The 22,462-nt window shown below is 46.6% G+C and overlaps 1 protein-coding gene across 3 annotated transcripts in view; it reads right to left on the reverse strand.

Annotated features, from left to right (window-relative positions):
* Positions 1–22,462, reverse strand: part of TIAM2 (TIAM Rac1 associated GEF 2) — an 810,124-nt gene that overhangs the window by 351,537 nt on the left and 436,125 nt on the right. For all 3 annotated transcript variants that reach the window (XM_069769403.1, XM_069769402.1, XM_069769404.1), the window contains exons 9-10: positions 18,809–18,955; positions 16,319–16,375 (exon numbers count right to left, since the gene is read on the reverse strand). In XM_069769403.1, the coding sequence (XP_069625504.1) occupies positions 16,319–16,375; positions 18,809–18,955 (204 nt within the window). The remainder of the gene's footprint in view (positions 1–16,318; positions 16,376–18,808; positions 18,956–22,462) is intronic.

The raw sequence follows: 22,462 nt of genomic DNA on the forward strand, positions 1-22,462 counted from the left end.
GATACCGATCTTCAGGCCCAGCCACTGCCTTTATTGACCAATTCTTCACCCGGCTTCTTCGCTTTCTCTCTGCTGACCATCATCATGGATGACTTCAACATCCCCACTGACACCCGCCAGTTAGCAGCCCCCAAACTCCTCCTACTCAGTGGTCTTCCTCAGCCACTCACAAAAACAAAATACATTAGACCTTGCCTTCACCCAACTCTGCTCCCTATCTAACCTCACAACCGCCCCCTCTCCCCCTATCTGACGATCATCTACTCACGTTCTCCTCCCTGTCCTCTTCACCTGTCACCCATGTCCAGTAACTAGCGCACCCCCGCAGAAACCGCACACATCTAGACACTCACACACTCTTTGACTCTATTCTACTGTAAGGAGGTGGCAGAGACCCTAGTCTACCCCTCCCACACATGGGACTTATGTGCATTTACTGTGTATGACAACACTTGTAATATATGCTACACAGTCTTATTGTATTTTGCTGTGTTTGCTAAGTTCCCCATGCATGTGATGTCTCTTTTAGTCTGTAATGTATCACTGTTGAACTGTATTGTGTTGCCCTTTACATGATAGAGGCAGGGATAGCAAAGGGTTACTATGTGGGCTGAGCCAGCAGCCTCTAAGGAGCAGGAAGTTCCTGCTTCCTGGTCAGAGCTCAGGGCATGTTTGCCCAGGGCAGAAGCTCAGTAACAACTGGGGCATTGCCAGACCCCAGGAGGGGATATAATCTGTTGCCCAGTACCTAAGGACTACAACACAGGCCCCAGGAATAGGTAAGGGCCCCACTGAAGGGACTTTGAGCATCCAGATTCTGGCGTAAGGCCTTCTGCCTCTTTTGTCCGCCATGGTTGTTGTAAGTATGGCTGTGGATGGAGCTAGGGAGAGAGCAGGAAGCCAGTTTTTGTAATTCATTTAACTCTGTTATTAAAAATTATTCTCCCTGTTGGACTGCAGCAGTGACTGGAATACGTTTGTCCTGCCTATTTCTGTACAAGGCACCGGGGTGTCTACTGACTGTGGCTTAGTTGACTCAGCTGGGACTACCACCCCAGACCACCTTGTTACACTACCACTGGCATCCATATCTTCACTCCATGACACAGATACTGCCATTGCTTTCTATGATGTCACTCTCACATCAACTATCGAAGCAGTCACCCCTCTCATGCATGACAGAGTGCAACGAATCAATAGACAACCCTGACACAATAACATCACTTAAAAGCTTTGGCAAGTGTTCAGGGTTGTGGAGCGGCATTAGAAGAAAACACATTTGCAAGATAACTTCACCGCTTTCAAACAAGCAACACTCGTATTCAAATCAGCCTTCACCTCTGTTAAGCAGGTCTACTTCACAAACGTCGCATCTTCCTTATTCTACAACCCCAAAAAGTTATTCAAAACTTTTAACCCCCTCCTCCGCCCTACACTGCCCCTCCTACCTCCTTAATCTCTGCTGAGGACTTTGCAACAAACTTCGACAAAGATCGACCAAACAAGGCAAATCTTTATTGATCGACCATCAATACTCCTTTGTATACCAGACGTGACACTAGTCACTTCTCACAGCCAATCCGTGAGTCACAACGGTCATAGAGTCCAAGGTCAGAGGCCAGGAGAGTACGTCATAAACAGAAGGAAGAGACAAAAGCTTGGTCAGAATACCAGGAGGATAACGGATCCTAGCAGAAGGGATTAAACAGTCGGATGGTCAGAATGAAGTCCAAGGTCCGGCAGAAAATGATCAAGCATACAGAACTCGAGGCACAGGGAGCACAAACCTCAGAGCCGAATGTACATCTTGCAGAGGTCTGGGAGAAGCAGCTCAGTTAAGTAGCATGGCAATCACCTGGGATAGTGAACACTTGGAGACAGCCGACGCCTCCTAGTTACAGATTGGATAGTTGAGCTGTCAATCAACACACTGATAGTAGGGCATGCCTTGTACCAGATTGGATGGCCAAGCTGTCAGTAACTGCATCCCAGACACATTGAGTGTTGGAACCATGACACCAGACCAATGCCCTAACCCCATAACCTCCATCTTCAACATCACTGAAGGAGAGTTTACTTGTTTCCTCTCCAATTCACACCTCACTTCTCCCATCCCTAACCTATCTCTTAAACCTATCAATAACTTCTGGTACCTTCCCATCTGCTTTCAAACATGCCACAACCATGCTTATCCTCAAAAAGTCATCCCTCAACCAAACCGCTATGTCTAGCTATTGCCCTATATCGCTGCTCCCATTCGCTTCCAAACTCCTTGAGCAGAATGTTCACGCTGAACTTTCCTCCTACTTCTCATCTAACTCGCTCTTTGACAACCTACAATCTGGCTTCTGTCCCCACCAAAATTACTAACAAGTTAAGCCAAAATCAGCAAATAATTCTCTATACTCCTCCTTCTAGACCTGTCCTCTGTCTTCGACACAGATGACCACTGCCTCCTACTACACATCCTCTCTTCCTATGGCCTGAAAAACCTAGCCCTATTCTGGATCTCCTCATACCTTACCAACCACACATTTAGCGTCTCCCACTCCTGCACTACCTCCTCATCCCGCCCTCTCTCTTTTGGAGCCCCTCAAGGCTCTGTTGCCACCTCAACACCAATGGAGGTACTGCAACCCCCAACCTACTGTCTCCTTCCCATCCTGTAGATTGTAAGCGCGCAAGGGCAGGGTCCTCTTCCCTTTGTGCCAGTCTATCATTGTTAGTTTATTTACTGTAAGTGATTTCTGTATTTTTTATGTAACCCCTTCTCATGTAAAGCACCATGAAATCAATGGTTCTATATAAATATATAATAATAATTCTTCTTTATATAGAGATATAAATATATATAAGATTAGCATTCACTAATTTCTCTTTTGAAACGTGGATCAATAGGTTTGTAAAATTAGCTATTATCTATAATATAACGCTGGGAGCGTCACTCTGTCCGAAGCCTCTATAGACTGCGCAAGCGCAAGCGCCGGCGCAGTCTGGGCCTCACAGAGCGACGCTCCCGGGAGATCGCGGTGTGCGTTCACACTGAACGCACACCGCGATCTCCACCGCAGAAGCAGGGACCGCCAGGAGGGTGAGTATCGGCCTATATTCACCTGTCCCCGTTCCATCGCTGAGCGGCGCCATCTTCCCGGTCTTCGGCCTGTGACCTTCAGTTCAGAGGGCGCGATGACGCGCTTAATGCGCGCCGGCGCCGCCCTCTGACTGAACAGTCACAGCCAGGAGACCGGGAAGATGGCGGCGCTCAGCGATGGAACGGGGACAGGTGAGTATAGTAAGTGCTGGGGGGGCCTGAGCTGGCGGCGATACCGGCACCTGACCCCCACAGCGCGCCGGTGTCCCCGCCTGCTCAGGCCCCCCAGCACTCGGCGCCGAGCGGGTCAGAGGCAGTATGGGGACGCAGGATGGAGCAGCACATAACAGTATGGGGACGCAGGATGGAGCAGCACATAAGGATGGGGACGCAGGATGGAGCAGCACATAAGGATGGGGACACAGGATGGAGCAGCACATAACAGGATGGGGACGCAGGATGGAGCAGCACATAAGGATGGGGACGCAGGATGGAGCAGCACATAAGGATGGGACGCAGGATGGAGCAGCACGTAAGGATGGGGACGCAGGATGCAGCATGAACATAAGGATGGGGATGCAGGATGCAGCATGAACATAAGGATGGGGACGCAGGATGCAGCATGAACATAAGGATGGGGACGCAGGATGCAACATGAACATAAGGATGGGGACGCAGGATGGGAGCAGCACATAAGGATGGGGACGCAGGATGCAGCATGAACATAAGGATGGGGACGCAGGATGCAACATGAACATAAGGATGGGGACGCAGGATGGGAGCAGCACATAAGGATGGGGATGCAGGATGCAGCAGCACATAAGGATGGGGACGCAGGATGCAGCATGAACATAAGGATGGGGACGCAGGATGCAGCATGAACATAAGGATGGGGACGCAGGATGCAGCATGAACATAAGGATGGGGACGCAGGATGCAACATGAACATAAGGATGGGGATGCAGGATGGGAGCAGCACATAAGGATGGGGACGCAGGATGCAACATGAACATAAGGATGGGGATGCAGGATGGGAGCAGCACATAAGGATGGGGACGCAGGATGGAGCAGCACATAAGGATGGGACGCAGGATGGAGCAGCACGTAAGGATGGGGACGCAGGATGCAGCATGAACATAAGGATGGGGACGCAGGATGCAGCATGAACATAAGGATGGGGACGCAGGATGCAGCATGAACATAAGGATGGGGACGCAGGATGCAACATGAACATAAGGATGGGGACGCAGGATGGGAGCATCACATAAGGATGGGGACGCAGGATGCAGCATGAACATAAGGATGGGGACGCAGGATGCAACATGAACATAAGGATGGGGACGCAGGATGGGAGCAGCACATAAGGATGGGGATGCAGGATGCAGCAGCACATAAGGATGGGGACGCAGGATGCAGCATGAACATAAGGATGGGGACGCAGGATGGGAGCAGCACATAAGGATGGGGACGCAGGATGCAGCAGCACATAAGGATGGGGACGCAGGATGGAGCAGCACATAAGGATGGGGACGCAGGATGGAGCAGCACATAAGGATGGGGACGCAGGATGCAGCATGAACATAAGGATGGGGACGCAGGATGCAGCATGAACATAAGGATGGGGACGCAGGATGCAGCATGAACATAAGGATGGGGACGCAGGATGCAGCAGCACATAAGGATGGGGACGCAGGATGCAGCAGTACATAAGGATGGGGACGCAGGATGCAGCAGCACATAAGGATGGGGACGCAGGATGGAGCAGCACATAAGGATGGGGACGCAGGATGCAGCAGCACATAAGGATGGGGACGCAGGATGCAGCAGCACATAAGGATGGGGACGCAGGATGCAGCATGAACATAAGGATGGGGACGCAGGATGCAGCAGCACATAAGGATGGGGACGCAGGATGCAGCAGCACATAAGGATGGGGACGCAGGATGCAGCAGCACATAAGGATGGGGACGCAGGATGCAGCAGCACATAAGGATGGGGACGCAGGATGCAGCAGCACATAAGGATGGGGACGCAGGATGGAGCAGCACATAAGGATGGGGACGCAGGATGGGAGCAGCACATAAGGATGGGGACGCAGGATGGAGCAGCACATAAGGATGGGGACGCTGGATGCAGCAGCACATAAGGATGGGGACGCAGGATGCAGCAGCACATAAGGATGGGGACGCAGGATGCAGCAGCACATAAGGATGGGGACGCAGGATGGAGCAGCGCATGACAGGATGGGGACGCATGATGGAGCAGCGCATGACAGGATGGGGACGCAGGATGGAGCAGCACATGACAGGATGGGGACGCAGGATGGGAGCAGCGCATCACAGGATGGGAGCAGCGCATCACAGGATGAGGACGCAGGATGGGAGCAGCGCATCACAGGATGCGGACGCAGGATGGGAGCAGCACATGACAGGATGGGGACGCAGGATGGAGCAGCGCATGACAGGATGGGGACGCAGGATGGAGCAGCGCATGACAGGATGGGGACGCAGGATGGAGCAGCTCATGACAGGATGGGGACGCAGGATGGAGCAGCGCATGACAGGATGGGGACGCAGGATGGGAGCAGCACATACCAGGATGGAGACAATATACCAATATAAATGCTCGCCACCCGGGCGTAGAACGGGTTCAATAGCTAGTATACAATATCACTAGAAGTTTATGAATTATCTGTCTGACGGGTGTGTCTACTGTGTGTCTAAATTGTCGAGAACAATATTGTATTAAGGTCATTCTCCATTGCCTGGCACAAATCCTCATCTAATTACAGTAGATATTACTAGGGTTCAGTGACTTTTACTTTTTCAGGATCGAGTCGGGTTTCGCGAAACCCGACCTTGTCAAAAGTCGGGTCGGGTGAAATCGGCCGATCATTGCGAAAAGTCGGGGGGCCGACTGAAACATGAAACCCAATGCAAGTCAATGGGGAATAAAAGTCGGCAGTGAGTGGAGGACAGAAAAACGCCTACAGAGCCCATTTTAATGTCAAAATCATCAATCTTATCATTAACCTTATAATAATAGTTAGGTATTGAAAATTGGGGGTCATTTGGTTAAAGTTGTGGGGGGGAGAGCTGGCTCAATTTTTTCTTGGGCCCAGGAAATGTGGAATACGTCACGGCGGTGGAGCAGGGAGAGGTAAGTATTTCAACTTTGCAAGTGCTGTGATCCAGAGCAAGCAGGGGGGCCCACTCGTTCGCATTGGCACTGACACAGGGCCCCTCAAAGTACGGCGTTTTGTTTGACAGCGGGGGCGCCTCCCACCGGCAGTGACACTTTTGCGTACTATGACGGGCCCTGTGACAGTGACGTCGCCAACGAGTATGCCCCCCCACCTGACGAAGGAACCTGCACTTTCATCTGCACCTTCCTCTTTGTCCCCGTGTAAGGTGGTATAGTATGCGGGAAGGGGGACCTGACATTCAGCAGGGTCAGATTCTGGCTGTGTAGAGTGCAAGGGGAATGTAGTGGTCTGGGTCAATGTACCAGCAGACCCATCAAGCAGTGGCTGGGTAATAGGCAGGATGAGGAGGAAACACAGATATAGGCCCAAAATAAAAAAGGAGGCTAAAAGCAGAAAAAAATTGGTAACAGGAGTAAACAGGCAGCATTGCTTTGTTCAGTGGAGGACAACAACAAGCAGCAGCAGACACTGTTAGTAGGGCCCAACCAAACTAGTAGGGCAAATACAGTTTCAAATTCTAAATACAGGCCGAAAGCCTGTAGATTTAAACTCAGCTTTGTTTCTTTGAGGAAACCAAGAGGCAGCAGCAGACGTCACTAGGCCCAAACCAAGAACCAGGCCAAATGCAGTTTCATATTGTTGATAGAGGCCGAAAGCCTGTAGATTGAAACTCAGCTTTGTTTCTTTGAGGAAACCAAGAGGCAGCAGCAGACGTCACTAGGCCCAAAACAAGAACCAGGCCAAATGCAGTTTCATATTGTTGATAGAGGCCGAAAGCCTGTAGATTGAAACTCAGCTTTGTTTCTTTAAGGAAACCAAGAGGCAGCAGCAGACGTCACTAGGCCCAAAACAAGAACCAGGCCAAATGCAGTTTCATATTGTTGATAGAGGCCAAAAGCCTGTAGATTCAAACTCAGCTTTGTTTCTTTGAGGAAACCAAGAGGCAGCAGCAGACGTCACTAGGCCCAAACCAAGAACCAGGCCAAATGCAGTTTCATATTGTTGATAGAGGCCGAAAGCCTGTAGATTCAAACACAGCTTTGTTTCTTTGAGGAAACCAAGAGGCAGCAGCAGACGTCACTAGGCCCAAACCAAGAACCAGGCCAAATGCAGTTTCATATTGTTGATAGAGGCCGAAAGCCTGTAGATTCAAACTCAGCTTTGTTTCTTTGAGGAAACCAAAAGGCAGCAGCAGACGTCACTAGGCCCAAACCAAGAACCAGGCCAAATGCAGTTTCATATTGTTGATAGAGGCCGAAAGCCTGTAGATTCAAACTCAGCTTTGTTTCTTTGAGGAAACCAAGAGGCAGCAGCAGACGTCACTAGGCCCAAACCAAGAACCAAGCCAAATGCAGTTTCATATTGTTGATAGAGGCCGAAAGCCTGTAGATTCAAACTCAGCTTTGTTTCTTTGAGGAAACCAAGAGGCAGCAGCAGACGTCACTAGGCCCAAACCAAGAACCAGGCCAAATGCAGTTTCATATTGTTGATAGAGGCCGAAAGCCTGTAGATTCAAACTCAGCTTTGTTTAGTAGAGGTAGAGTGGGCGCACACACCTGTCCAGGCAAACGGCACTTGCGCAGGTGCTTGCGCCAAGTGGTGACTACGGTCCTGTGGGGGGAGTCAGCCCATTTAGGGAGGTATTAAAATGGCCTATGGTGGACATTCAGCAGCTGCAAATGGAGGAATTGGCAAAGTCAGTAAGAGGAGGGCAAAAGCGAGTCATTTATCACCCAAGCTACATGTCAGCAGGGGAAGGTGGGGCAAAAGAATTGGCAATCCATGATTGGTTCATTTTAATGAAGGTTAGATCATCTACATTTTGGGTAGCCAGACGTGTCCTTTTTTCGGTCAGTATTGAACCAGCAGCACTGAAGACTCTTTCTGAAAGCACACTGGCAGCAGGGCAAGCGAGCTCCTGTAATGCATATTCTGCCAATTCGGGCCAGGTGTCTAGTTTAGATGCCCAGTAATCAAAGGGGAATGACCTGTGAGGGAGAACATCGATAAGGGATGAAAAATAGTTTGTAACCATACTGGACAAATGCTGTCTCCTGTCACTTTGAATAGATGCAGCAGTCCCTGTTGTGTCAGCGGTCATTGAAAAATCACTCCACAACCTTGTCAGAAAACCCCTCTGTCCAACGCCACTTCGGATTTCTGCACCTCTAGCACCTCTGCCATGTTGCCCCCTACGGCAAGTGTGAGGACCATCACAACCTCTGTGTGCTGGGAATGCCTGAACCAAACGGTCTACAAGAGTTGCTTGTTTGGTAGCCAATATTTGCTCAAGGTTCTCATGTGGCATGATGTTTTGCATTTTCCCTTTATAGCGTGGATCCAGGAGGCAGGCCAACCAGCAATCGTCATCGGTCATCATTTTGACAATGCGGGGGTCCCTTTTTAGAATACGCAAGGCATACTCAGCCATGTGAGTTGAGGAGCACTTTCTTGGAAATCCACATCACAAGTGTCCCGCAAGAATTCCGTACCTGACCTTGCAACGCCACCAGTTTCAAGTGGCCCCTGAGAAGCATCTTCCTCCCATACATAGTCATTCCCATCATCCTCCTCCTCATCCTCTTCGACCGCCACCTCGTCCTGGACAGTTCCCTGACCAGACAATGGCTGACTGTCATCAAGGATTCCCTCCTCCTCGGCTGCAGACGCCAGCTCCTTGAGGTGCGTCAAACTTTGCATCAGCAGACGCATAAGTGGGATGCTCATGCTTGCGAGCCGTGTGCATTCCTCGAAACACTGAAGGACTTGACAGAGGTCTTGTAGCTTGGACCACTGCACACCAGACAACTCCATGTCTGCCATCCAACTGCCTGCCCGTGTATGCGTATCCTCCCACAAATACATGACAGCACGCCTCTGTTCACACAGCCTCTGAACCATGTGCAATGTGGAGTTCCACCTTGTTGCAACGTCGATAATTAGGCGGTGCTGTGGAAGATTGAGCGATCGCTGATGGTTCAGCATACGGCTGGAGTGTACGGACGACCGGCGGATGTGCGAGCAAAGTCTTCGCACCTTCAGGAGCAGGGCTGGTAACTCTGGATAATTTTTAAGAAAGCACTGCACCACCAGGTTCAAAGTGTGAGCCAGGCAAGGTATGCGTTTGAGTTGTGAAAGGGCTATGGCAGCCATAAAATTCCTTCCATTATCACTGACTACCTTGCCTGCCTCAAGATGTACACTGCCCAGCCATGACTGAGTTTCTTGCTGCAAGAACTCGGCCAGAACTTCCGCGGTGTGTCTGTTGTCGCCCAAACACTTCATTTCAAACACGGCCTGCTGATGCTTCCCACTAGCTGTTCTGTAATGGGACACCTCGTGTGCAGCACTGGCAGCTGCGGATGGAGTGGTCGTGCGACAGCGCTCTGTGGATGAGCTTTCACTTCTGGAGGAGGAGGAGGTGGGGTGGCGAACGTCTACAGCCAACTGTTTCCTAGATCGTGGGCTAGGCAGAACTGTCCCACTATTGCTGTCCCCTGTTGACCCTGCATCCACGACATTAACCCAGTGCGCCGTGATGGACACGTAACGTCCCTGGCCATGCCTACTGGTCCATGCATCTGTTGTGAGGTGCACGTTCCCACTGACAGACTGCCTCAGTGCATGGACAATGCGGTCTTTGACATGCTGGTGGAGGGCTGGGATGGCTCTCGCAAAGAAGTGGCGACTGGGTAGGTCATAGCGTGGTACTGCGTAGGCCATCAGGGCTTTGAAAGCTTCACTTTCAACCAACCGGTAGGGCATCATCTCTAACGAGATAAGTCTGGCAATGTGGGCGTTCAAACCCTTTGTACGCGGATGACAGGATGAGTACTTTCGTTTACTAACAAGAGTCTCTTCTAGGGTGAGCTGGACTGGAGAGCTGCCTATGGTGGAACTAGCGGTGGTGGTGGTTGTGGACATGGCAGATTGAGAGTGAGTTGGTGATGTTGGCCTACATACAGTGCTTCCTACCAATAACCTTCTGACTCCCTGATTGCTTTGGCCTAGCGACGATCCCTCCACATTTGCTGCTGGTGTCCTAACCGGTGGGCTTACAGTGAGGGAAGCAATGTTGCAGTGCTGACTACCTTCATTCAGACCTGGTGCACCAACGGTACGGGACGTTAGGTAGTTAGTCTAGGCTTGCAAGTGCATGCTGTTTAAATGTCTACGCATGCACGTTGTATTTAAATTGTTAAGAATCTTCCCTCTGCTAAAGGTCTTTGAGCATTTTTTACAGATCACTTTTGACTGATCATTGGGATCTTGGTCAAAAAAATGCCACACTGCACTCTTCCTACTATGGAATTCCTTTTCAGGCATTGCACGCTGTGCAACTTTCACAGGATGGCCACGCTGTCCTAAAACTGGTTTTGTCAAACGTTTATTGCCTGATACGCGCCTGCCAGATGACAGCTGTTGCGATGTAGATTGGTGCTGCTGTGAATAACCCTCCTCCGCTTCTGAGCTAGTGGCAGCGCCACCCTCTTCCCCCAATGGCTGCCAATCTGGGTCAACAACTGGGTCATCTATCACCTCCTCCTCCTCAATGTCATGTGCACCTTCCTCAGTGTCACCGTGTAAGGTGCTATAGCGTTCGGGACAGGGCACCATAGTCTCATCAGGGTCAGATTCTGGCTCAGCAAACTGCGAGGGCAATGTAGTGATCTGACTCGATGGAACAGCATCATAATCTAGCTGTGGCTGTGCATCAGTGCACTTCATGTCCGATTCTTCTTGTAATGGGCAGGGTACAATTTCCCTTTCTAACCCAGGCACGGTATGTGTAAAGAGCTCCATGGAGTAACCTGTTGTGTCGCCTGATGCATCCTTCACTTTTGGTTTGGGAGAAGGACACAAGGAAACGTCTTGTTCCTGATCGGGAGCATCCACTGACGACTGGCTGCTGTGACATTTTGAACTTTGGGAAGAGGAGGCCAAAGAGCTAGAGGCTGAGTCAGCAAGGAAAGCCAAAACTTTTTCCTGCTGCTCCGGCTTTAAATGCTGTTTTCCTACTCCCAGGTAAGGGAGCCTTCGAGGCCTTGTGTAGCCAGACGATGACGCAGGCTCAACACCTCCAGCCTTAGGTGCTACTGTGCTTTTGCCACTACCACCAGATGCAGCACCACCATCAGTACCAGCTGACAACCCCCGCCCACGGCCTCTTCCATCAGACTTTCTCATTTTTGGGGGGGAGACACAGAACCACAACTCTGGCCCAGTGGTATAACAGTAAACTATGAACGTAGCAGAAAGTGGCTGCCTGATATATACGACACACTAGCAGTACAGCAGAATATACACTGTGTGCGAATTTTAATCTCCCTTTTTTTGGGGGGGAGACACAGAAGCACAACTCTGGCCCAGTGGTATAACAGTAAACTATGAACGTGCCAGAAAGTGGCTGCCTGATATATATGACACACTAGGAGTACAGCAGAATATACACTGTGTGCGAATTTTAATCTCCCTTTTTTTGGGGGGGAGACACAGAACCACAACTCTGTCCCAGTGGTATAACAGTAAATTATGAACGTGCCAGAAAGTGGCTGCCTGATATATATGACACACTAGCAGTACAGCAGAATATACACTGTGTGCGAATTTTAATCTCCCTTTTTTCGGGGGGGAGACGCAGAACCACAACTCTGGCCCAGTGGTATAATAGTAAACTATGAACGTGGCAGAAAGTGGCTGCCTGATATATACGACACACTAGCAGTACAGCAGAATATACACTGTGTGCGAATTTTAATCTCCCTTTTTTGGGGGGGAGACACAGAACCACAACTCTGGCCCAGTGGTATAACAGTAAACTATGAACGTGCCAGAAAGTGGCTGCCTGATATATACGACACACTAGCAGTACAGCAGAATATACACTGTGTGCGAATTTTAATCTCCCTTTTTTTTGGGGGGGAGACACAGAACCACAACTCTGGCCCAGTGGTACAACACAACACTATGAACATGCCAGAAAGTGGCTGGAATTATTATTTAAAAAAAAAAAAAAAAAAAAAAAGCTCCCTACAATGAGCTCAGGACAAGTATGGCAGCAATAAAAAGGACTGCTTAACACAAAAATGTGGACAAATAAACAAGATAGGTAATTGTGCAGAAAGGAGCAACAGGAATTTTGCTTTAAAAAAAACAGTTGGTTTGCACAGCACCGTGCACACAACTATGCAGCTGCTGCACTAAAATACGACCTCCACTGTCCCTGCACAAAAAGGTGGTGTGGGACAGTGAAAATCGCTCCAGCACAAGCGGCTTGGGGGTTTATATTTCCTCCCTAACTCTGTCCCTGCTTCTGACTAACTGCAGCAACACCTCTCCCTATGCTCAGATCGGCAGAAGTAAGATGGCGGTCGGCGTGCACGCCCCTTTATACCCCCTGTGACGCCACAGACAGCAAGCCAATCACTGCCATGCCCTTCTCAAAGATGGTGGGGACCGAGACCTACGTCATCACGCTGCCCACACTCTGCGTCCTCCTTCATTGGATGAAAAACGGCGGTGACAGCGTCATATGAAACGCGACTTTGGCGCTCTGATCGTGTACCGCATGGCCGATCCCACTGTAGGATCGGTTCGGGTTTTATGAAACACGACTTTGCCTAAAAGTCGCCGATTTATGAAAATGACCGATCCGTTTCACTCAACCCTAGATATTACCTATATTTCAAATTATGACAAATAATAATTAGAATGCAGTGAGTTCACTTTATATTATGAGAAAGTTCCTTTCAATGGCTAAAACTTGTGCTCTGATCCATCAAGAGCCTTGTGGTGAAAAATTCTGTCATGCTTTTGGATAAATATTACCATGCATGGGATGTAATGCTGTTAAAATTTAATGGGGTGTAACGCTGTAAAGATCAGTAGAGTGCTGTGGCTTCTATTGGAGATGGAAGCCACAAAAAAGATGTGAACAGAGGCTAAGTCTACTTTCACACTAGCGATTTCTGGCGTACGTCGTAATGCGTCATTTTGGAGAAAAAACGCATCCTGCAAATGTGCCTGCAGGATACGTTTTTTCTCCATACACTTGTATTACCGACGCATTGCGACGTATTGCCACACGTCGCATCCGTCGTGCGACGAATGCGTCGTGTTTTGGCGCACCGTCGGCACAAAAAACGTTACATGTAACTTTTTTTGTGCGACGAGTCCGCCATTTACGGCCGCACATGCGCGGCCGGAACTCCGCTCCCTCCTCCCCGGACATTACAATGGGGCAGCGGATGCGTTGTAAAACTGCATCAGCTGCCCCCGTTGTTCATTTTTTTCACAATCTGCGTCGGTACGTCGGGCCGATGCATGGCGACGGCCCCGTACCAATGCTAGTGTTAAAGTAGCCTTAGATGTAAAGAAATGTTGGACAATTTTTGGCACTGCTTAAGGCCCCACACTAAGCAGAATATTTTCAATATCTATATAAGAACTTGTCTTAACTTTCTACTCAGCTACTTTTATTACATACCTCTCTGACAGTAAAGACATCTGAAAGGCTGAGCTTTGTGGGGGATTTAGAAGTCCTTACTGTGCTCATTTATTAGTTTGTTTACACAAGCCAACTATCAATAATGGGTAAGGCCGGTTTCACACGTCAGTGGCTCCGGTACGTGAGGTGACAGTTTCCTCACGTACCGGAGCCACTGACACACGTACACACATTGAATTCAATGCATCTGTGCAGATGTCATTGATTTTTTTGCGGACCGTGTCTCCGTGTGCCAAACACGGAGACATGTCAGTGTTCGTGGGAGCGCACAGATTGCACGGACCAATTAAAGTCAATGGGTCCGTGTAAAACACATACCGCACACGGACGTTGTCCGTGTGCAGTCCGTGTGCCATGCAGGAGACAGCGCTACATTAAGCGCTGTCCCCCCACTGGTGCTGAAGCCGCCATTCATATCTTCTCTACAGCAGCGTTTGCTGTAGAGAAGATATGAATAATCGTGTGTAAAATCAAGATCCATGTCCCCACCCCCCTCCCACCCCCTGTGCGCCCGCCCGCTGTTATTAAAATACTCACCTGGCTCCCTCGCTGGCTGGCGCTGCTTCCTGTCCTGGCCGCACCTTCTACTGTATGAGCAGTCACGTGGGGCCGCTCATTTACAGTAATGAATATGCGGCTCCACCTCCCACCTCCACCTGCCGTAGAGAAGATATGAATGGCGGCTTCAGCACCAGATGCAGGGGGCAGCGCTAAACTTTAGCGCTGTCTCCTGCACGGTGCGTGTGGTACCCAGTGGGCACACGGGCGGCACACGTGTGCCACACTGATGTGCCACAGAAACTCACGGGCACACGGACACGGATAATTCCGGTACCGATTTTTCCGGTACCGGAATTATCTGGACATGTGGGACTGCCCTAAGACAATTGCTTTGTCTCCATACACAGTGTATGTTATTGGCGGCACATCCCATTTACTTAGTGTCATATGCTGCCAATCAATTTTGCGGAAAATAAATGAGTCAATCACACTTCACACAAATGGTCTGCTCATTCATCACGTGATTGCCAGCATGGAAATATATGTTCCTACAAATGAATTGTCTAAATTCACCATTAAATTTAATCTTCAAGTGTTTATTCTAGATATTTACATATGTGTGTTTTTTTACTTTGAACAATTAAATTTTCAATAGATTGCAACATATTCCATGAGGAGCAAAGGTTGTTTATCTGGTCCATTCTGGTTATTGTAGCATAAGTTGTTAGAAATGTTAATGCTGGACACATTGACAGGCCTTGTTAAAGGGAACCTGTCACCAGAAAAAACGCTATTACCCTGCAGATAAGGGGTTAATTTGCAGGTTAAGTGTTATAATACTGGCTGGCGCCTGCATGCAGCCTAGCACTGTGGGGAGAAAATGAACTTTATTCTCCTCAGCAGAATTTGCATTTCAGTCACGGGGACGGCTTTGGCGCTGGTTCAGTCCCCGCCCTGAGAATACAGAACAGCTACTGTATCTGTGCCGGCCTTGACTGACAGCTGAGCCCCAATGCAGAGCGTTTTTTTTGGTGACAGGTTTTCTTTAAGTATATGGATTAGGTCTTACCAATTTTGTAGCACTGTTATGCAATACATAATGCTATGACTCAAGCAAAAAATAAACTTAATCAAAAAATAGGAGACCCAAGAGTCAAAACTGGCCACAATATTTCACAAAAAGTAGTTTTTATTAAATAATCAGACAAACATACATGTAAATAGTAATCAAAAAAATATAAAGTGCATAGCAACTTTATCTAAGGGTACATCCAAGTCACCCAAGTATACAGAACAGGGCCCAAATGAGTATGGAACAATAATATATTAAATGATAGATATCAAAATTGCGGTACTGCTCACATAAGGGCTATATAGCCCAAAGCATGTGGTGATCCTAATGAAAAAAGGTCTATTCACAGTGGCCACATTACATGGAACACCACGTGCTTCAAGCATACAAACAGTCACATGAAAGAATCAAATAGTTAAATTACCCATGTGTGCTTAAGGGGTCCTGTCTGGGTCCTGGGTGACGTCACGGGTAATTTAACTATTTGATTCTTTCATGTGACTGTTTGTATGCTTGAAGCATGTGGTGTTCCATGTAATGTGGCCACTGTGAATAGACCTTTTTTCATTAGGATCACCACATGCTTTGGGCTATATAGCCCTTATGTGAGCAGTACCGCAATTTTGATATCTATCATTTAATATATTATTGTTCCATACTCATTTGGGCCCTGTTCTGTATACTTGGGTGACTTGGATGTACCCTTAGATAAAGTTGCTATGCACTTTATATTTTTTTGATTACTATTTACATGTATGTTTGTCTGATTATTTAATAAAAACTACTTTTTGTGAAATATTGTGGCTAGTTTTGACTCTTGGGTCTCCTATTTTTTGATTATTGGATTTTGAGTCGCCATATATGTGCGCATTGTATTTTTTACTGACGCCTTTCTTGTCTAAAAAATAAACTTAGAAGTGTTTTAGGTAGTTGAAGTCTTACCTCATTGGCGTCAGCTAGTTTAGGCGGAGTCTGCGTCCCAGGAGTTGATTCAAAAACCTAAACATAAGAAAAGATCTTACATAAGAGTAATTATTACAGGAAAGCTGCAAATAATAAATATATACCCATATCTAGATAAAATTTTACAAAGCTCATTTTAGGAATCTATTTCTATACTGACTTCATGTACCAAAGTAAAACCCTCCAACTTTTAGGACACGCGCCTATATTGCTGATGATATACAGCGCTCAGTGGGGGGCATTCATAATTTTTCTTTGTAACCCAAAGTTGTCAGAATTTGCAACATTTCCAAGTTTTACCCTCTTGTGCCAAATTTATGCCATTCAGTACACCATTTTAGTACCTACATTAAAAAATTGTGAGAAAAAGGGACCCATTATACTCTACCTTAGTAGTTAGATATCTGATTATGCCATTCATTTAACTTTAATACTTTACCCAATATTTATAATTCATGAATGATTCAGTTATCTGCTGACATTTATATTACACATTGCCATAAGTCTGTCCCATGTACTTTGTATTCTTTATATTATATTCCATTGACCTAGCTGAACTGTGATGCTGCTCATTGGTCATTTTACTGCATATTACCCCTGTCCTTAACTTTTTATGTGATATTTTTTTTATTTTCAGATTTAATAAAATTTTACTTTTTAACTTGAGTCACACGTTCTGTTTTGACAGTTTTCTATATGCTTCTAAATACAAATCATGAACAGATGCATTTAATCTTTTTGGCATCACCCTTTCAAATCTTCACTTCTTCCAATAACAAACAAGGAAGGTTTATACTAGGCAGATTTCAACCCATAAGGAACAGGACCAACAATAACCTCATTGCTCATTTAACACCTTTTGCACATTTCAATGCAAACTGTATGAGCTGAACAATCAATAATAATGTTCATTTCTAGTGATGAGCGAGTGTACTCGGGTGTTATCCGAGTATCTTGGACATGCTTGAATGTTATGTTCGAGTTCCTGGGGCTGCATGCTTCGCGGCTGTTAGACAGCTGAAACATATACGAGGACTACCTAACAAACAGATAAAAATTAAAAATAGCAAAATTACATTTTTTTTTCATCTGTAAGAAAAGATCAAATGTAGTATATCTGCAAAAAAAAAAAAAACCCTCACACAGCTATATGGATAAAAAAATGAAAATGTTACAGATCTTGGAAAATGGAGACACAATCAAAAAACATTTTTTTTAAAACAAATTAGATTCTTTTTGACCATTTATTTTAATGGTCAAAAAGAATCTAATTTGTTTAAAAAAAAATGTTTTTTGATTGTGTCTCCATTTTCCAAGATCTGTAACATTTTCATTTCAGTCATTTCAGTCATTTCAGTATGATTACGGCAATATCAAACTTGTCCATTTTTAAAATTATTTTATTTTAAAAATGGACAAGTTTGATATTGCCGTAATCATACTGATGAAAAAAATCAGAAAGAGTCAGAAATATGTTATTTTAAGACAGAAAACAATTTTATATGCTTTGCAGGGCGGGTGCCTGGGTTTTGTATATGTTTATTCACATTCTTTCTGTATATTGAACAGCAGTCTATACCTACCTGGGCGTCCTTGGTTTAGTTGGGGCTATAAGTGTTGCTGCTGTCACAACCACACAGAGTGAGAGCTTTCCTATTGTGTTATACTGCATATCCCCAGCCATAGAATCCTACACTATGTGCTGCGTTTTCCTTCAAGCATCAAGCATTTTACTTGTTTGTACAGCTATGAGCTGATAATAATAGCTTGGGAACCTCCATGGGTATTACCCCCTTCCCCGGCTATAAACATCTGCCCCCAGCCATCGACTTTCCCTCTGCTGGTTAAGAAATTTAAGCAGGAGCCCACACCAATGAAAAAAAAAAAATAATTTATTAATTAAATACATGTACAGTAAGCTGCTCACACACTGTACTACATCTATATAGCTATCTATTCTATGTGTATATACTGTATGTAATCTATGTGTTCTTTCCTGTCGGGTCCCACTGTGATTTTCCTGTATGTGGCTGCTGAAATGCCGGCTTTTCAAAGGACATCAGTATGGAAAAATCAGACAGCCCTCCCATGGTCCAATTTTTTTTCCCGCACCAATTGACTTCTATTGCGAAATACTATTCAATTTCTTATCACAATCCCAGCATGCTGTGATTTTTTTTCCCAGTCCAATCGTGATCTGATCCGAGCTGGAAAAAAAAAAATCGCAGCTGAACACAATGATAGAATAACATTGGTCGTAATGCAATCCGATTTTTATTTGGATTGCATTCGTCCGATTTCATTGCATGTGGGAATGAGCCCTTGAAGAGTTTTTGACATTTTTAGGCCTTTCTCCCCTAACATGATAAGAACAACTAGCTATTTCTTTGTCACAAGGGTTTTTTGCCTTCCACTGCATAAGCAATCAGACTTTTTTATAACGGCAAGGCTGTGGTCTGATTATTTTACCTGAGTTATTGAAGGCCGTTTGTCTTTCATTCTCTTTGCCAAGGTGTCCAGCCCTTTAAGGGAAGAAAACAAACTCTTCTTGATTTGTACTTTATGTGACAAAGAAAATGTCCGTTTCCGTAAAGCAGACTCATCCCGGGAGCAAATCTGGAAATAAAAAAGTAATAGAACACAATAATATGTAGAGTGTCAAGTTTTACACCGAAAACAAGCTATTCAATTGGCCAATGTATAGCTTAACAGCCTCCACAGGTTACACATACACTGGGATTACACACCGAGGATGACCTCACAGGGCTTATTCCACGGACTGAGAAAACGCTGACCTGACGTTACCGTCTGTATGCCAGCACAATACAGGACATGCTAAATGGCTGATTTTAAACCATTTGTTCATTCTGAGCTGTTTAGTTTGTCGTTCATTATAGATGGCAAACTAAGGGTATGTGCACACGTAAAAAAATTCTGCACCATTTCGGCATCTTTTGGCAGGAAAAACTTGCTTTTTTGGTGCAGATTTTTGCCCACTCATTAGTATTTGTAAAATCTGCAGCAAAAATGCTGAAATAATTGAGACGCCGCAGATTTAAATCTGCAGGTCACAAATAAGTAAAGTGTGCAAGACACTTCAGGATTCCCTTTCACTTTGCTGGCATCAGGATTCCCTCCAGCTTTTGTGACAAATCCGCACTTAAAAAACGCAGCAGAAATGCAACGTATGCACGCAGTCTTAGGCTATGTTCACACAATTTGTTTTTGCTACTTTTTTAAACAAATTATAAGCTGCTTTTTACAGTGCCACCAAAAGCTATGAGATTTCAGAAATCTCATGCACACGCTTGTTTGTTTTTTCAAGACTGAATTGGAAAAGTGCAGCTTTTTCGAAAAATGCAGCATGTCATTTCTTTCAGCGTTTTGCAGCATTTTTTCACCCATAGAAAGCAAAGAGTAAGTGTAAAAAAACTGCAAAAACACAGCAAACAAAGTTGCCATCAGTTTTTGCAGTGTTTTACTGAAAAAAGCAGGTACAGTAGGATGTGAAATGAATTTAGTTTTGTGATTTTCCCAGGTTTAAACCACAATGTATTGGTGCCTTCACTTGAACCTGGATGTTAGGATTAGTACAGTTAATTAAATTAGTGATGGAAGTAATCAATGCCTGACCAATGTGTGAAATTGAACAATACCTGACCAACCAATGTGTAAAAGTGTCCAATGTCCGACAAAGTCAATGTACTGCATTGTAATTTGTGCATTTTTTCTTACTCATATGAATTTATTTGCTCAGATTGGACACTATTTTTTCAGACATAAAAATCTTTTTCTAAATATTTTGATCAAATTTCCCTTTTTTTCAAAATGGTCTCATAGTTTCACATACGTTTTACATTGGTGACCTAACACCTTGCATTGTTCATGCTTGTGTAGTGGAAGCGAAGCTGAACTGTGAGATCCTGAAAAAATGGGGCAAGAAAAGCAGCAAAAAAGCCAGCAAAACCTGATTTTTGTTTGCAGCTTTTTTAGGGTATGTGTCCACCTTCAGGATGGCCGGCGGTATCGTTGGAGCGGCTTTGCCGCTCTGCGCTAAGCCCCGCCCCCTTCTGGGACACGATGATACCGGATGTGTTTATAGCACACATCCGGGATCATCGCACCCATCGCATAGGGCCCTGTGCTATATCTTGCGGCGACGCAGCATCGCTGCAAGATATACGGACATGCTGCGATCTGAAAAGAAGCGCAGCATGTCCGGAGTCGCAGGGCCGCCACGTGCGTGTTACCACGCATAGTGGAGATGGGATTTCATTAAATCCCCTCCACTATGCTGTAACATCTGGATGCTGCGTGTTTGACGCTGCGTCTCTATGCAGCGTCAAACACGCAGCGTTTACTGCACGTGGACACATACCCTTCAGAAAAAAAGCAGCCAAGAAGCAACATTTGTACAGAGCCTTACTGTTTGAATGCTATTCAGACCCTGTTACATGAAAATCTGTATCTTTACATGAGTTTGTCCGGTGCCTGGAGGCATCATAGCCATGATGGGCATGTTATTATTATTATTATTATTATACATTTTTATAGCGCCATTTATTCCATGGGGCTTTACATATGAATACGAGGCAAATATAGACAAATACATTAAACATGAGCAGATAACAAGGCACATGGGTACATAAGGAGGGAGGACCCTGCCTGCGAGGGCTCACAGTCTGCAGGGGATGGGTGATGAAACACTAGGAGAGGGTAGGGCAGGTTGCGCGGCGGTTCAGTAACTTCAGGATCACTGCAGGCTATAGGCTTGTCGGAAGAGGTGGGTCTTCAGGTTCTTTTTGAAGGTTTCTATGGTAGGCGAGAGTCTGATGTGTTGGGGTAGAGAGTTCCAGAGTATGGGGCAAGCACGGGAGAAGTCTTGGATGCGGTTGTGGGAAGAAGAGATGAGAGGGGAGTAGAGAAGGAGGTCTTGAGAGGATCGGAGGTTGCGTGTAGGTAGGTACCGGGAGACCATGTCACAGATGTATGGAGGAGACAGGTTGTGGATGGCTTTGAATGTCATTGTGGGGGTTTTGAACTGGAGTCTCTGGGCGATAGGAAGCCAGTGAAGAGCATGACATAGGGGAGAGGCTGGGGAATTACGGGGAGACAGGTAGATTAGTCGGGCAGCAGAGTGTAGGATGGATTGGAGCGGTGCCAGAGTGCTAGAGGGGAGTCCAGAGAGTAGGAGATTGCAGTAGTCGAGGCGGAAGATGATAAGGGCATGCATTAGCGTTTTTGCGGTGTTGCGGTCAAGGAAAGCACGGATCCGGGAAATATTTTTGAGTTTGAGACGGCAGGAGGAGGCAAGGGCTTGGATATGTGGCTTGAAAGAGAGGGCAGAGTCGAGGATCACCCCGAGGCATCGGGCGTGTGGGACTGAGGAAAGTGAGCAGCCATTGACATTGATGGATAGGTCTGGTGGAGGGGTAGAGTGAGATGGGGGAAAGATGATGAACTCTGTTTTGTCCATGTTCAGTTGTAGAGAGCGAGCAGAAAAGAAGGCTGAAATAGCAGACAAACAGTGCGGGATTTGGGTAAGTAAGGAGGTGAGGTCAGGTCTGGATCGGTAGATCTGCGTGTCATCGGCGTAGAGGTGGTACTGCATACCGTGGGATTCTATGAGCTGTCTCAGGCCGAAAGTGTGGATGGAGAAGAGTAGGGGTCCTAGAACAGAGCCTTCAGAACACCGATTGACAAGGGGCGAAGTGAGGAGGTGGTATGGGGGAGGGAGACACTGAATGTTTGGTCTGTCAGATATGACGAGATCCAGGAAAGGGCCAAGTCTGTGATGCCAAGAGATGAGAGAATTTGTAGCAAAAGGAGTGGTCCACAGTGTCAAAGGCAGAAGACAGGTCCAGGAGAAGGAGGACAGAGTAGTGTCGCTTGCTCCTGGCAGTTAGTAGGTCATTGGTGACTTTAGTTAGGGCAGTTTCAGTTGAGTGGTGGGAATGGAAGCCTGATTGTAACCGATCAAAGAGGGAGCAGGAGGAGAGGTGGGAGGACAGTTCAAGATGGACGTGTTGCTCCAGCAATTTGGAGGCATAAGGGAGAAGAGATATCGGGCGATAGCTAGACACAGAGGATGGGTCGAGGGAGGGCTTTTTGAGGATGGGTGTG

Source organism: Ranitomeya imitator, chromosome 5, assembly GCF_032444005.1.
Source record: "Ranitomeya imitator isolate aRanImi1 chromosome 5, aRanImi1.pri, whole genome shotgun sequence".
In the NCBI taxonomy this organism is placed as follows: domain Eukaryota; kingdom Metazoa; phylum Chordata; class Amphibia; order Anura; family Dendrobatidae; genus Ranitomeya; species Ranitomeya imitator.